General features: G+C 32.8%; 1 protein-coding gene across 1 annotated transcript; it reads left to right on the top strand.

Annotated features, from left to right (window-relative positions):
* Positions 1–54: 54 nt before the first annotated feature.
* Positions 55–4,304, top strand: LOC105322383 (non-structural maintenance of chromosomes element 1 homolog). The gene is made up of 8 exons (XM_011421058.4): positions 55–179; positions 317–434; positions 1,074–1,213; positions 1,378–1,455; positions 1,642–1,791; positions 1,945–2,061; positions 2,254–2,395; positions 4,053–4,304. The coding sequence occupies exons 2-8, from the start codon at positions 320–322 to the stop codon at positions 4,109–4,111; spliced, it is 801 nt and encodes a 266-aa protein (XP_011419360.3). The 5' UTR covers positions 55–179; positions 317–319; the 3' UTR covers positions 4,112–4,304.
* Positions 4,305–15,429: the final 11,125 nt, after the last annotated feature.

Here is a 15,429-nt window from a genome sequence, read left to right as displayed (position 1 = left end):
ATTTGTTTTTAATAAAGTATCTTAATCATAAATAACGTTTTAAAGCTCTGTTCTTTGAAATATATAGGAACGAGCAAAATGGGTTGGAGATTTTTTAAAGTGATGACAAAGAGCGGGAAACTTCACACCGTAAACCGAAACATTTTAGTAGGCCTACTTTGATCGAATCAGAGTTTAAGGTATTCTATAAGTAGTCAAGATATGTCATTTTCTCATATTTTTAAATATACATTTTGTTTAAAGAGCGAAACAAATGAATAAAAAAAACAATCTGGGTATTGTTTAATTCGAGTTTTCTCTGTTTTCAACAATTTAGATTATGACACAGATGAACGATGGACATCGCCTTTTCCTTCAGTCTTTCATGTCAAGAGGAATATTAAATGCCAAAGAAGTCAAACAACTTTTCAAGATATGCTGTCTGAAGTACAAAAGTACTTTTGTTATAATAATTTAGTTATACCATGCATGTAATGATGTGATTTCGGTATACCTGTATGCTATCTACAGAATTTTGCTTTCTTTGTATTTTATCTGGATCCTATATGCTATAGTATAATTGAATGGGGTAACAAAATGTATTATTATACTTTCATGTTATACTGAAATCTGATTGGTTTAGACTCAGTTGGTAATCCATTCTATTACCCTCAGCGTTAGCAACGGGTAACACAACAAATTGTTACATGCGCGTAAATTATGCGTGTACGGTTCGCCGTAGAATTCACTTCATTTCTATATAAAAGCAGGAAAATTTTCTTTAAAATTAAGACATTCAGTATAATAAAATAAATAGTGCCTGTTTGGGAGGGTAACTGTTGCTTCGCGTCGGTTAACAATGGTTGTCTCAGGGTGTCAATTTCAACAGTTGCTCTCCCAAACGGGCACTATTTATATAATGTTAGTTTTGTTACACAGCCATTATGAAGTTTACATTGTAAATGGGAGGGGGAATAGTAAGATCAAAATGTTGTTTTGTTTGTTAATTCTTTTGGGCATTTTACTGCAGAGAGGTTGATGACTGTTGACAGGCTGAATTTAAAATAAAGAGGAGGTTTGGTTATATGTTGCAGTACCACACCCAGAGAATGAAAGAGAAGCCCAAGCGCCACTGCTGGAATTTGTGAGAACTATCAACAACCACATAGAACCCTTTCACATGCAGATAAGAAAAGGGGTCAGTGAAGACGATGGCTCAAGTTCATATGGCCTGGTAATGTGTTTACAGCATTTCTTCTCAATAACAATGATCACTGATCATGAATTTGCATCTAAAGTAAAATAATAGGGGTGACTATTGCAATAGAATCAAAGTCAATGTCATTTTTATTCATTTCATGTAAGATTTTGGGCAATTTTTTATATTTATTTCCACAGGTTTGCACTAGTGAGTCAACGATAACTAAGCTTGCTTCAGATTATACACCAAGTGAATTGGAATTCTTTAAAAAGCTAGTAAGTATAGATACACTTATGACCACTGAGCCATGTGCTCTTTTGCTACATGGGTTTGATTATAAATTTTGAATGTAGAGTGTTTTTGTTTGATTTAAAACTAGTAAACTAATTTTAATTCTACACATAATTCACATTAATAATTCATGATGTAACTTTTGTATTAAAATATATTTTGTATTATAGATTGAAATTATTGTTGCCTCGGACAATGCTGAAGTTGGGTCCACCGAAACACTAAATCTCGTCAGCCGACTGGAAAATGTCAAAAAGCTGTCTAAAGATGATGCAGAGGACCTCCTGTCTCGTCTCGAGACAAACAAGTGGATCAAAATGGTGCGTGCTGAGGCTTATCTTTTTCATGAAAAAAAATATCTGCATCTTTGAGCAATACTGATATTTAGAATGTTGGGCACGAACAAAAAAGAATTAAAACATCACTTCTGCATGTTTTTACCTGGTTGTTTTGATGATTTTTATTCACTACAGACTCATGGGAAAATAAGTCTGGCCACCAGATCTCTCCTGGAACTGGACCAGTACATACTGGAGATTTACCAGGACGATGTGGAGAAATGTAACATCTGCAAAAAACTCTGTCTAAAGGTTGACCAGTAAAACATTCTTGTACATGTACTCTTTTTACTTTTAATTGGTTTTGATGATCTGTGAAGTAGTCATCACATTTGATCATGCCCATCAGTTGATTGTAGCTCAAGGGCTATAGATATGCAAGAGGCAATTCTATAATTCTTCCATCAGATATTATTGGTATACATCTTTGTCCTTCCTTTGTAGGGCCAGACCTGTCCGTCATGTGGCACTAAACTTCATTTTCACTGTGCTAGCAAACTGTTTGAAAAAGAGGAGAACCCGAAATGTCCGAAGCAAGGATGTAAAAAAGCATGGCCACATGAAATCAGAAGGACGCCTAGAAAAGGTGAATATTTTTTGGTAGGAATTAAGAACACATTTATAAATTTGAAACAGTTTCAATATACCACTGTAAAATTGGTTATTTACACATAGGGGAAATTTTCACTACCAGGGGTTTTCCTACTGTTTTTAAACTAGGTCCAGGGTCTGTGGAATTGGGAAAATTGACGTGTAAACTGTTTAAATTGGGAAAATTACAAAAAAAGTACTATAGTTTTATTTGAGGACCAACCTATGGCAAAATTTTATACTTTATTACTTCTCCCCAACTGAAATTAGTGAGAAGTTTGGACGACTTAATTTATTTTATGATGTAACAATGAAAACCCTGGACTACCCCTGACTACTTAAGCGGTAAGCTTAAAACGGTGTAAAATACCCCCGTGCATATGGTTTAAATAACTTTAGAGTGGTAAATTATGCATCTGCATATTTAATACCCGTGTATTATTTGAGTGTAGAAAAAACATACTTAACCACCAGCGTAAATAACCACTTTACAGTAATATATTTTGATATTAAATTAATAGGACTTGGTTAATGTATTTTGGCGAAGATATTTTTAACCCTTTCTCCAATAAAACATGAAAAGGCTTGGTCACAATTTTGGCCAAATTTTAGTTCTCTATTTTTGGGAGTTGATTTTAATCAACTCTCCTATGCAGTTACTCTGGTAAACCGAAAGTGAAACAGTGTTTGGACCTAAGCACAAATCATCACCGCTTAAAGACTTAGATCTTAAAAATAACAGATAAATTTGGTGTACTGTATGCTGAACCATTTATTTTCAAGGAAACGTATTTATAAATACCTTGAAAATAGTCAGGTTTTGAATAGTATGAACAATTTAGATATTTTTTGTAGTCGTTTGTATTCCTACGCCGGAGTTCAATTTAGTCTCGTTCAACCATACGCTCGGCGTATTTTAAACTTTGAAGAATGGAGATGGAAATTTAAATGTTGCACTTATATAAGTATTCAAGCCTTAAATGAAGGTGATGTTATTAAAAAAATACGACTAATTACGATGTATACAAGGTTTTAAGAAGTGCCAACTGAGCGAGCCATCACATGATCAACAGAACGGTGTAATGACTACAAACAGGATATAAAACTTGCAGTATTAGTTTATTTTACACCCTAGCCCATGAATAGTCTTTAATCATAGTGAACTCATGAAAAAACATAAGTTTATTCACTGTTATTGACCAACAGAACTGACCAACTTTGACAGCAAATAAAATTTCATGATTTGCCCAACGAACATATATTTTTGTCAAATACATTCTGTTGAAACATGTCTTATAAAACATTTAAACTTATTTTCAGACCTGCATATGAATAATCCGCATTGCACGATCAATTCTCCTGAGTGCCTTGTTTTCACGTAAAAATATGGTATTTTTATTAACTGCGCATGCGCTGTACTCCTTTTTCGGAGGATTTTTACTTTTGAGAAATTTACTCCGTTTTCGGAGTCTGCCCAGACTGGTAAGAAAAAAAGAAAAAATATTTGACCAAAAAGATGACCATACCCCATCAAACTAAAAATGATTCGTTACTTTAGGGGATTCTAAATGTTGTATGAAACTGGAACATTTGAAAGGTTGTCCTTTGTAGAAAAGATTTTTGTATAGTATTTTAAAAAATATATTTTACAGAAGAGACTATTTACTCAAGAACTCCAGAGAAGAGTCAAAAAAGAAAGGCAGACGTATGATATGAGTGTGTTTGCTGATTGGAGAATTATGTAATGTGTATGCTGAATGGTATCCTCTTAGAATTGACCAAAAAATGATGGTGCTCTATGGAATTGGCATTTTCATATTATGTATTAGTGCTTGTTTTTTAAGATATCTGTAGATACAGATTCAGTATTGTAAGAAAATGCAGTCATAGTGGTTATTTCATTTTTTAAAAATACTTGGAAAGATTACCTGAAAGTTTAATGACAATTATGTTTATGTTGAAATAGGAAATGTATGTGATTCAGTAATGCCATTAATAAATTTTAGATACGGTTTTTCTTTCCTGCATCTTCAGCCAGCATTATTTTACAAAAGTAAAGTAAATGAAATGCAACAAATAATTCTTGTAAAATACAAAAGTGGTATAAATCCTTTGTTTTAAATATTTTGCTGTCAGAGGTTTTTGGTAGATGAAAACCACTAATTGCCACAGTATATGTAAATTAAAGTTCCATTAAAATAAGAAGATTTGTGATGTACCGGTAACCTAGAAAATTAAATTAGAAAACCTAAGAACTACCTTTATATAAGTCCTATGAAACAATTTTTAGAATATTGTGTCTTGTTCATCTTGATGACAATAAACATGTTTACAGTTTTAGTTCCTTTTTTTTTTTTTGAAAAGAAAAAAATATTTAGGTCAACTATGATATTGAACATGATAAAATACTTTAATATTGAATAAATTGTGTATTTTGAGCACAAAAATCAAATACCTGGTATGTTTATTAAAGATTTTAATCATACTCATTCATACTTTTAAAATGAATCGGAGATTATGCTCTATTTATTGGCCAACACTCTTGATTAACTGTATCACCCCTGCGAATGTTATTGTCATTTAAATTTTAGACCAGGTGGTTTTGTTTGACCCTTTCAGTTTCGCAGTAAAAATCGCGCCACGTGTTTATAGTCTATTTCATAGAATCTAGGTACTTGAGGTCAAATATAAAATTTAGGGAGGTTTATTGATTTTAAACTTTTACTTCATTAATTGGTGAAAAAAATGTGTTCTAGAAATAGATGTAACAATACAAAAATAGTTTTTGTCTGCTATTGCAACAATTAACATGCTTAGTAGAGATCCCCTAAGTATTAATTTTCGATCCGCGCCTGACCTAGTAATAGCATCAATAGTAAAACAGACTACATTGTATACTATTTTATGCAGAAAGTTAATTGAAAATGGCTCGATATACTAAGTTTTTATGCAAAACAGACACCCATAATTTTTTTTAAAACATGGTATTGCACATTACAAGCATCAAACATGGCTATGATTTTATTAAGCAACCCATTGTTTATATTTTCAACCACTCTACACGTGGTTGAACACGAACGATAACTCTGTTCTGATTATTATACCCCCCGCAAACAAAGTTTGGGGGGGGGGGTATATAGGAATCACCTTGTCCGTCTGTCTGTCTGTCTGTCCGTCTGTCTGTGCAATCGTGTCCGGTCCATATCTTTCTTATGGAGAAACATTGGAAGTTCTTACTTCACACAAAGATTGCTTATGACCTAAGGGTGTGTCATGACCTTGACCCAAGGCCATTTGGGCAAGGTCAAGGTCACTGACAGAAAAAATGCAAAATTCGTGTCCGGTCCATATCTTTCTTATGGGGAAACATTGGAAGTTCTTACTTCACACAAAGATTGCTTATGATTAAAGGGTGTGTCGTGACCTTGACCCAAGGTCAATTGAGAAAGTTCAAGGTCATTGTTTCAAAAAAGCTAAATTCTGTCTGTGTCATGTCTTGTTTTAATGGAAATATTAGAAGCTAAAAATTAACAGTTTTCAAAAATAAAGCAGTTGTTATTTATAGAAAATGGACAGTGAAATAGATTCATCCAATATTTTCTATAATAGCAAAAATACACGCGTTATGATTTTTTTCTTAGCAGGGGGTATCAATTGTGAGCTTGCTCACAGTACCTCTAGTTATCGTTTAGTATAAATAACCGCTAGATAGTGAAATAAGACATACATCTTAAAAGATTTTCATATTTTAACATAAATCAAAGTAGGATATGATATGAAAAACGACCAGTACTTACGTATTTTGAGAATATTACCCGAGCACTTGTACTTCCGCTCGAAATTTCACAGGAACTAAACAAATCTCGATGAAGTCTCATGAACTTTCATTCGAGCACCTCTGGATTAATTACATACTTAGCAACGTTAAAGAAAACATACCGAACACATTCGAAGGGGTGTGTATAAGTTTACTGCAATACCTATATTTACCTGAATCAACATTTTGCATTTTCCCCGAGCTGCCTACGATCATGCCTGAACTTTTGAGACCACTCCCGTGGTATCACCTAGTGTTTACCAATAATGCACAAGCATACTTCCGTTTCATTTTTTAAGGAAAGCCGCGTGCTTTTTCTTCGATTAAATTTTTTTAAGAACTGTATAAAGGACTAAGTGCGGTTTTATGCATTTTTTGCCCCCAAAATCAAAGTTTTAGATAGAGCTTTAAAAATAAGGTGAAAGATAGTTAAAATCATATTGGAAATATAGGTGTAAAAGGTTATCACCACAGTGACGTCATAAAGTAGAAATGACGTCATGAAGATTGCATTATTTTGATAAATTGATGTTTTTTATCAAAATATTGGTGTTTTCCGATGGTTTTTCGACTGGGAAACATCGAGCGCAGGCTTGCTCAAGTACCATTTTTTAGTATAATGTGTATAACTATCTGAAGAAAAAAATATGTTAAAATCGCACTTGAGCAGACCTGCGCTCTATACTTCCGAATGCAAAATATAGAGCAAAAATGAGAATATTTTCATTTGTTTGCAAATTTGCGGGAAATAGGTCATTTTGGTGACGTCATAGATAAAAAGTGAATGAGCAATGATGACTAAAATCAAGATAAAAGTTATAGGCATCCTCTATACAATGATTTGTGAAGATTTTATTTTTATACGATACTATTTAAAAATTGGTTGAAATCGGGGGCAGATATTTGACCATACCGCACATAGTCCTTTATTTGGTTGAATATTGTCATAGCTGGGGGGTTAAACTATCGAGCTTGTAAAGTGCAGATCATGAGTTCGAATCTGCTAGGGCTTTTGTTCACATTTAGTACTTTAAGTTTTTGAAAATATAATTTATATCCAAAATTGGGCATTTTTTCGCCTTTTTGACTTATAATATACTTCTTATCCATAATCAAGTAATTTTCAGCTGATTTAAGAAACAATTTCGAGGTGTAGTGAGTCATCTTAACCTCATTAAAGAATTTTTTTTATTTTGACACAAATAAGAAGTGGATTAAATATAGTGAAACTTCATACTTTCAGAAAGTGAAAGTAAAAAGCTATTAAGACAGTGTGATTGATGATTTTCATCATGTCATCAACTTAATTAGTTACTACACAGACAGTAATGATAATGTCTGGGAATCATCAAAGTGTTTTGGGAATAGAATTCCAATTATGTGTACTTTTAATATTTTAAATGTACATGCTGAATTTCGTGTGATTGGACTCTGAAATCCCTTGGGACCTACTGGATGAGGGACAACATATTAAAAAAAGGCAAATTTTTAAAAATCTTTAAAAACCTTTTTTACTTCCACACATAAGAGATAAAATTCACCATGTGCATTAAGCCATTTATCAAATTAATGTGTTTTATGATCCCATGATCAGGGTTTTAGGCAACTAGGGTGCGTTCTGTGAACATTTTTTTCAAATCTTCGAAAATTTTCTCAACTCTTAGATACCGGTAAGTGTGAGAAAAAAATTAAACTGTCACGATGTCCATGAATTTATCTACCTGAATTATAAAAAGGTGTCTTCTAAAATATGTTTTCGGCCCTAGGGTGGGATCAATATTGTCATCAGTTATGATACAAAACCTTAACCTTATGGAATGCATCGCTTTCAGTAGAATGTTATGAAGTTGTAATGAAGTCCACAAAGCCTGCTAATGCACCACTCCTGGGGTGCAGGGGCGGGATTGGATTAGTATACATGGACTATTTTATCATCATACGTTTTGGTTGACACAACCATTTTATTTCTGGCTTTTTTTTCTCTTGACATTAATGACTTTTTCAATCGAATAAATTTCGGATACATTATATTGGAGAAGTGTTAGACTTATTTTACAGCGTTGTTATTTTCTTGCAGTGCAATGACAATTTTAAAAATGCTGGGACTTTGCATTTTTCATAGCAGAATACCTGTGTCTGAGGTTGGTCAACCTTTTTTTTTGTCCACTTCCAGAACTTTTATTCTAAAATGTGGTTTTGATCATTATGGAACCTCCCCTCATAATAAACACAAACGTTATGCTTCATATTGTTTTTAAAAATAGCAGATTAAGTCAAATAGATGTAAATAAAGAGAAGTTTTAATGACATATGTGTCGTGTTGAAATATTTCATGTTATGGCAGTGTTAATGTGTGTTTAACATAATATTTTAATGTCACTATTCCATGACTTTCATTTCAAACCGAATTATGCATAATAAATGCTGTTTTTGTGACTTTTTAATTGAGTTCATCACATAAATGATGAGAGGTTTCTTTTTAAAAGTATTTGGACTTGCATTTTTATATTTTTCTCCACGAGGCACCATTCCCATGGGTCTTGGTATCAGCCCTTAAACGGCTCTGAGGCATACCCGAGGACACGCAAGTCAGAAAAAAGACATTTACAAGCGAATGAAGGTTTTTTTTTTATCATCTGCGCATATTAGACAAAACTAGAACAGTCAAAAAGAGGTCAATGCATTTTAAGCTAGAACTATGACCATAAAATATGAATACCCTACCAAATGATACCATGGTTTTAAACATGAAACAACATTTATAAGCTTATTTTGTATAGCAAAGGTCCGAGATACAAAGTCAAGTCTGAAAATAGTAAGAGAGTTCAAATGCTGTCATTATGAAGTACTTTTTCTGAGGTTCCAGAAATGTTTGGAACATTTTTTATTGAGCTTGCTGTAAAATAAGGAAAAATGGGATTTTAAATAACCCAGTTCAAATGCTCTTGTCCATAATATATATATCTTTTTTAGAGTTGATGAAGATACCGGTAAATGCATTTTTAACCGTGACTTTGAAATTGTCATTGGAATTAAGCAATGGTCTTCATTGGAATAAACTTTAGAGCTTTTCGCCCAACACAATGGTAAAGTTAAGGTCAGGGGGAAAGGTCAATTTCAGAAAATTATAGATGAATTGCGCTTTTAAATTTCGATTTTAAAAATCTATTTGGTGTTTTCGAAATTGGTCTGAATACGTAATAAATAATAGTAGAAAAGGTTGATATCAGAAAATTATGATATAGTTCAATTGTCCACACCTATCTCTTTTGTTAGATTTTTTAACCGAGTCAAATTGCGAAGGAAGGACAATTTAATACATAACAAAAACTTGAAAACGATATACACGTCGTATGCTCGGACCACATTACGTCAATGCATTTGTGTACTTGCATTTGTCGAACACTTGTTATAGAGAAATATTTACATTCACTTTCTTTCCCCCTATTAAATTGCATTGATTGATTTGAGTGATATTTACGCATAACACAGAAGACCCAATCACCAAATCTTGTGCGTATGAATACATTCAATCTTCCTTCAGTATTTCTCGAAGAACATGACTGACTCTCCTCGCGACTTCAAACCGGATCACGACCTGATGTTATACTTACGCTGATTGATATTTCCTTGATTTAAATATTTTTTAACAGTTAAAAGAATTCAATTGATTAATTTCGTAGTATATCAAATGTATATTTTATCAAATTACAGAATGAAAAACAATATTTATTATTAGAATTAAAGCGCTGTGCACTATTTTTGTCCCCATATCCGGCTGTTCCAATGGCTCTTCCGTTAATTGAGCATTACTCGTTGAATATGACAGAGGTTTTTAAAAATAAATTTTAATTTGCCGAAAGGGAATGAATTTTTAAAAAAGAATAAAACGTAAATATAAGCATTGAATCATTATTTTGGAAAGATGTGGTCTCATATCTGCAACGGTGAGAGTAAACAAATTTTCATATTTACATTCACTTTCTCTCCCTCTATTAAATTGCATTGGTTGATTTGAGTGATATTTACACATAACACAGAAGACCCTATGACCAAATCTGATGCGTATGAATAGATTCAGTATTCCTTCAGTATTTCTCGAAGAACATGAACTCGTCTGACTCTTCTCGCGACTTCAAACCGGATCACACCCTGATATTATACTAACGTTGATTAATAATTCATTGATGTAAATATAATTTGACAGTTAAATGAACTCAATTGATTAATTTCTTAGTAAGCCAAAAGTAAATTCATTATTACAGAAAGAAAAACAAAATTTTGTTATTAGAATTAAAGCGCTATGCACTATTTTTGTCCCCATATCCGGCTGTTCCAATGGCTCTTCCGTTAATTTCGCATTACTCGTTGAATAAGACAGAGCTTTTTAAAAATAAATCATACTTGCGGGAAGGAAATAAATATTCAAAAACGTAAATATAACCACTGAATCATTATTTTTTGAAAGATGTAGTTTCATAACTGCAACGGTGTGGGCAAACCAATTATCATAACGCGCTAGCGCTCGTTATTCAATTTGTATGCACACACCGTTGCAGTTATGAGACCACATCTTTCAAAAAATAATGATGCAATGCTTAAATAACGCGCTAGTGCGCGTTATTCAATTTGAATGCACAGTTAGTGCAGAAAGTTTCTTATATGAGTTTACGACCGTTTCATAGCTTAAACATGCATAAAGGATTAAAAAGTTCTGGGCTGACATCTCTTTGTCTATGAGAAGATTTTCAATACAATGCAAAGACCAGATTCACTATGACTTCCAGTCTTGTTTCATTTTAAGGTTAGAATTGGTTTGCGGACTTTCAGTTGACCTTACGGCAATTTGGTTCCATGTTTAATTTGAGATGGAGGAAATTGTGCAATCAAATTAACATTGTCTATTGCACGTGAAGTTAGGCAAATGGGAGGCTTTAAAGAAATTCTTAAATTATACGAAGATTATTGTTTATTTCACGAATACAATATAACTTTGCATGTGTGCAGACCTAGGTTATTATGATTTTTTCTTGACAACGTATACTTACTGTGTTACCACAAAGGTAATATTTTAAAAAGTATCTTTTAAAAAGACGATCAATCACAAAAAAAAAACCAAATTAATCTTAATATTTCTCATGTTTTAAGTACCCTCGTTTAAAAATTTCAATGCTAATAAGGGATTTAAAGGGATTTTAATCTTTTTATAATACATATATGACTTAATGTCTAAATATTATGTCGGAGAAACGGGGATCCTGTTTACACAGAAATGAAATGTCCATTAATTTTAATTTAATTACATGTAAAGACGCAATATAGAAATGATCCATATACTGACACTAAAGAACACGTGTTTTTTGTATAAAAGTTCATTATAATTTTATTTGTTGCACTTGGAATAAAAGTTTCAATGCGCAATTAACTGTGCTTTATTTTAAACTTTGATCCTCAGCATCATTCGTAAATGCTTAATTTGTTAATCCTTGATCCATTTTCCTGTAGAATTGACCATGATGTTCAAAAGAGCGTACAACGCCTGTCGAGTCCCCTGCTTCTAGGATAGTTAAACTAATTCTATACACTACATATATTTAGGAATCTTACATTTGAAGGTGTGCATCAGTGCATGTATAATTTAGAACTGCATTACCCGACCCTTAAAAACATACATTTATACTTTTCTTTCTAGTTTCATTTAATATGTTTATTTTCTTAACATTGCAACATGATCTCAAACAATCTCTGACTTTGTTAGAGCTAGCCTATAATTGTTTGTTTTACAGTATTTAATACATTATGTATTTTTTATCTTGAGAGTTTTAAATAATTTCCAAACGCTAGCCTATTGTTTGTTTTACAGTATTTAATACATTATGTATTTTTTATCTTGAGAGTTTTAAAAAATTTCCAAAATAAATCTACTGTATAAAAGTTTTGAAAAAAGATGTTTTATCTAAAAGGAAGCAAAAGCGCAGAAATTAAAAAGAAAACGCCCCCTTTAACTCGAACACCCTCTCGGCTGAAAGGTACTGTGTACAGTCCTCCGGCAATTACACTGAGCTACGTTGATGCATATCAATCTCTGTGAATTACTTTTATAGTTTAACAATTATAAATAAAGTTTCAAGTTTTTGTTGAAACCACGAATTTTGACCCATAATGGGTCTAGACTCCACTTTAACAAATCAATAATAAAAATGAAAACTTATCCTTTTAATAACAGTACTTTTGTGGCATTATTTGAAAACCGTCATCTCTTGCGTTTACAGAATGGTTTGACCAAGTTCTTTTTTATTGCTCCAAGTGGGGGATCTATAACACCTTGTACGCCTCTGTCCTAAATTGCAAAGGTGCCGGACCCCCCCCCCCCCCCCCCCCCCCACACACACGCATTTTTTTTTGCAAAGTTAACCTTTAGGCACATAGCATAACAGAGTGTTCAGTCCCCCCACTTTTTCTCGAAGCAAACATAATTGATCTGAAATTGACCTTGAAAAGATTGAAATATCAAAAAGTTGGAGTTATAGGTATTATAGGTAAACAACCCCCCCCCCCGGATTAGGATTTCATGATTTTGGGAGTTTTTTCAAGATTACTAAGGATTAGTGTAGCACCCCCACTTTCAATTTGCTTCCGACGCCACTGAATTGAACTCAATATCGTTAATTGACTGAGATAGGAAGCGAACTTGTACTTTCTGTATATTTGATTACACAATAAAAATATGTTCAAACCACTACAGCTGAGCTGAATAAATAAAGTGAATGTCTATAGAACCGTGTCAACATGGAGGATCAATTTATTGAAAGTGTTCAAAAGCAACATACGACGTGTCATTTCGAGGCAAATCTTAGTTTGAAAGTCACAGAACAACGAGGCTACCATCCAAGCAAATTCGAACTTCAGGTCCGGGTTTTTCAAAACACTAGTTACTGTGGAATCATTAGAATTCGTGGTGGCTCAATTTTCGTGGTATTCGTGGGTAGCCCTCGCCCACGAACTTACATCCTCAACGAAAACTAATTATAAAAGGTTTTGTTTTCCTACTGAAACTGAAAACTGACTCATCTACGAAATAACATCCCCAAGAATAAGCAAAAAACCCACAATCCACGAAAATTGGCCCCCATGAAGTTAAATGATTCCACATTATATTTATCAAGTGTTTTGAGCAACCCGGTCCAGATGATTGTCACTCGGGACATGAAAACCATGCATCTTTTAAACCGTTTAGATCTTATGAAGGATCTTGTAAGTGAGCATTTATGACCATCTTTGTCTCTCTGTCTCTTTTTTATAGACTTATTTTCTACCGAAACACCTAGCTAATTTCAACCAAACTTTGCACCAAAACAGTCTTTTGTAAAAGCTTTCACGTTTATTCAAATGGAGGGCTTTATAATAGAATAGAATAGATAAAGGTGCCCCCCAAAAAACTTTCGTTAAGTTTAACTGTCTGAATGTCAATACTATTCCCGAAATCCAAAGATGCTCACCGATATTGGGGAAAATGGAACACTCATAAAAACTACAATATCAACGTTATTTATAATGGAATATACAGTGAACAAGTATAATGTAGTAAGATGTAATTTATTGTTACGTCACTTAAGTACTGCACAAGTACATGCTGATAAAATTTGAATTAAAATAAATCAATGAAGCAAAATGACTTAAAATATTCTAGGTTTAGCAATATGACATTTTGATTTATTTTATCAATATTGCAGCCTGTTTCTTTTGACTTTTATCGTTAAACTTATTCAAACAAAATCTGACAATGATGTAGATTTAAGCGTAGGACATTTTAACCATTGCTTCATTTTAGTAATATTCTTTAAACTGTCGCACCCATGTCGTTCAACCATAAATATTATTATGTTGTTTCTGACTTTAGATCTGTTACTAGCATATACGATTTATATTAGTCCTATAAATAAAACAAAACATATATAGAAGAGAATACTAACCTTTTAAGCATCATGTTTAAACAATAATATATTTTTTGTCTATTCAACATTTTTTTTGTGGTTGACATTTTTGTTGTACAAAAGGCCAGCAACCGATCTACAAAGTAAAATCTAGTGGGTGGTCAACCAGAACACGTGACTGACAGCTGATGTGAACGTTTGTGACGTTGTACACTCTAGAATTGTGACATAAAACATGATTAAACGGCGTGAATCATCGCTCAAAAACAGCGTTATTTCATTTATTTTTCACTGTAAAAGAACATTTATTACTTTTATTTATGTTTAACAACGAAGTTTATTCTTTGGCTTAAAGGATTCACAAGACAGAAATACGATTCAGCATACGTTTGAATAAAATCAAGCGAGAATACGCAATCCTTGTGAAGAATTTAACCCTTAATGTAGATACTTATATACGAATCAACGACAAAGCTAAAGCCACACAAAATAGAAATTCATTTCTTTATTTGCAAATATATGTAAATTAGGGAATAAATTCAAGTAACAATCTGCTAACAAAGATAAATGCATTATTTATTGTCCAAGTAAGGGTCAAAGTACCAGAGACATTATTAATGTCACTGATAGTACTTACGATAAAGTTTTTGCCGCCGCATTTGACCTTGTAGTACTTAGAATGCATTACGTGGTGCTTATTCTGCATTATTTTTTATGACAGTAGAAATTAATCTGCAAGAATTAAAAGAGTGAAAAAGACTTTTGCTCTTGATAATCTGACTAGCAAACTGGTTGAAACATGAATTTAAAAAAACACAAAAAAACCTTGAGCTGCAATGCATGTACTTGTATGCACAGAAAAATACACGTATTACTAACAAAGTGACAAATTTATGCAAGAGTGCATTACGAGGACTGAACAATTTATGTGCTGTTGTAATAGTTGCTTTTGTTGTTAAATATTGATGTATTGTTTCTTCCATCTTTTTAGCCCTTTATAATGCATTGTTACTTTGACTTTTTACTTAGGAACTTTTTCTCAAGAACCACTTGGCATTTAATATTATATAAATAGTGCCTGTTTGGGAGGGTAACAGTTGAAATTGACACCCCGAGAAAACCATTGTCAACCGACGCGAAGCGGAGGTTGACAATGGTTTTCGAGGGGTGTCAATTTCAACTGTTATCCTCCCAAACAGGCACTATTTATTTAGTTATACTGAATGTCTTTTTTAAAATATTTAAGAAAATTTTACTGCTTTTATATAGGAATAACGT

This window comes from Magallana gigas, chromosome 7 (genome assembly GCF_963853765.1).
Source record: "Magallana gigas chromosome 7, xbMagGiga1.1, whole genome shotgun sequence".
Lineage (NCBI taxonomy): Eukaryota > Metazoa > Mollusca > Bivalvia > Ostreida > Ostreidae > Magallana > Magallana gigas.
The sequence above is the reverse complement of the archived record's forward strand: the minus strand, read 5'-3'. Positions and strand labels throughout refer to the sequence as shown.

Bases quoted from the DNA above. Each gene is read 5' to 3' on its own strand.
- LOC105322383 (XM_011421058.4), top strand. From the start codon at position 320: ATGACACAGATGAACGATGGACATCGCCTTTTCCTTCAGTCTTTCATG. The intron at 1,214-1,377 runs GTAATGTGTTTA...TTATTTCCACAG, and splicing joins GCTCAAGTTCATATGGCCTG to GTTTGCACTAGTGAGTCAAC. The intron at 1,456-1,641 runs GTAAGTATAGAT...TTTGTATTATAG, and splicing joins TGGAATTCTTTAAAAAGCTA to ATTGAAATTATTGTTGCCTC.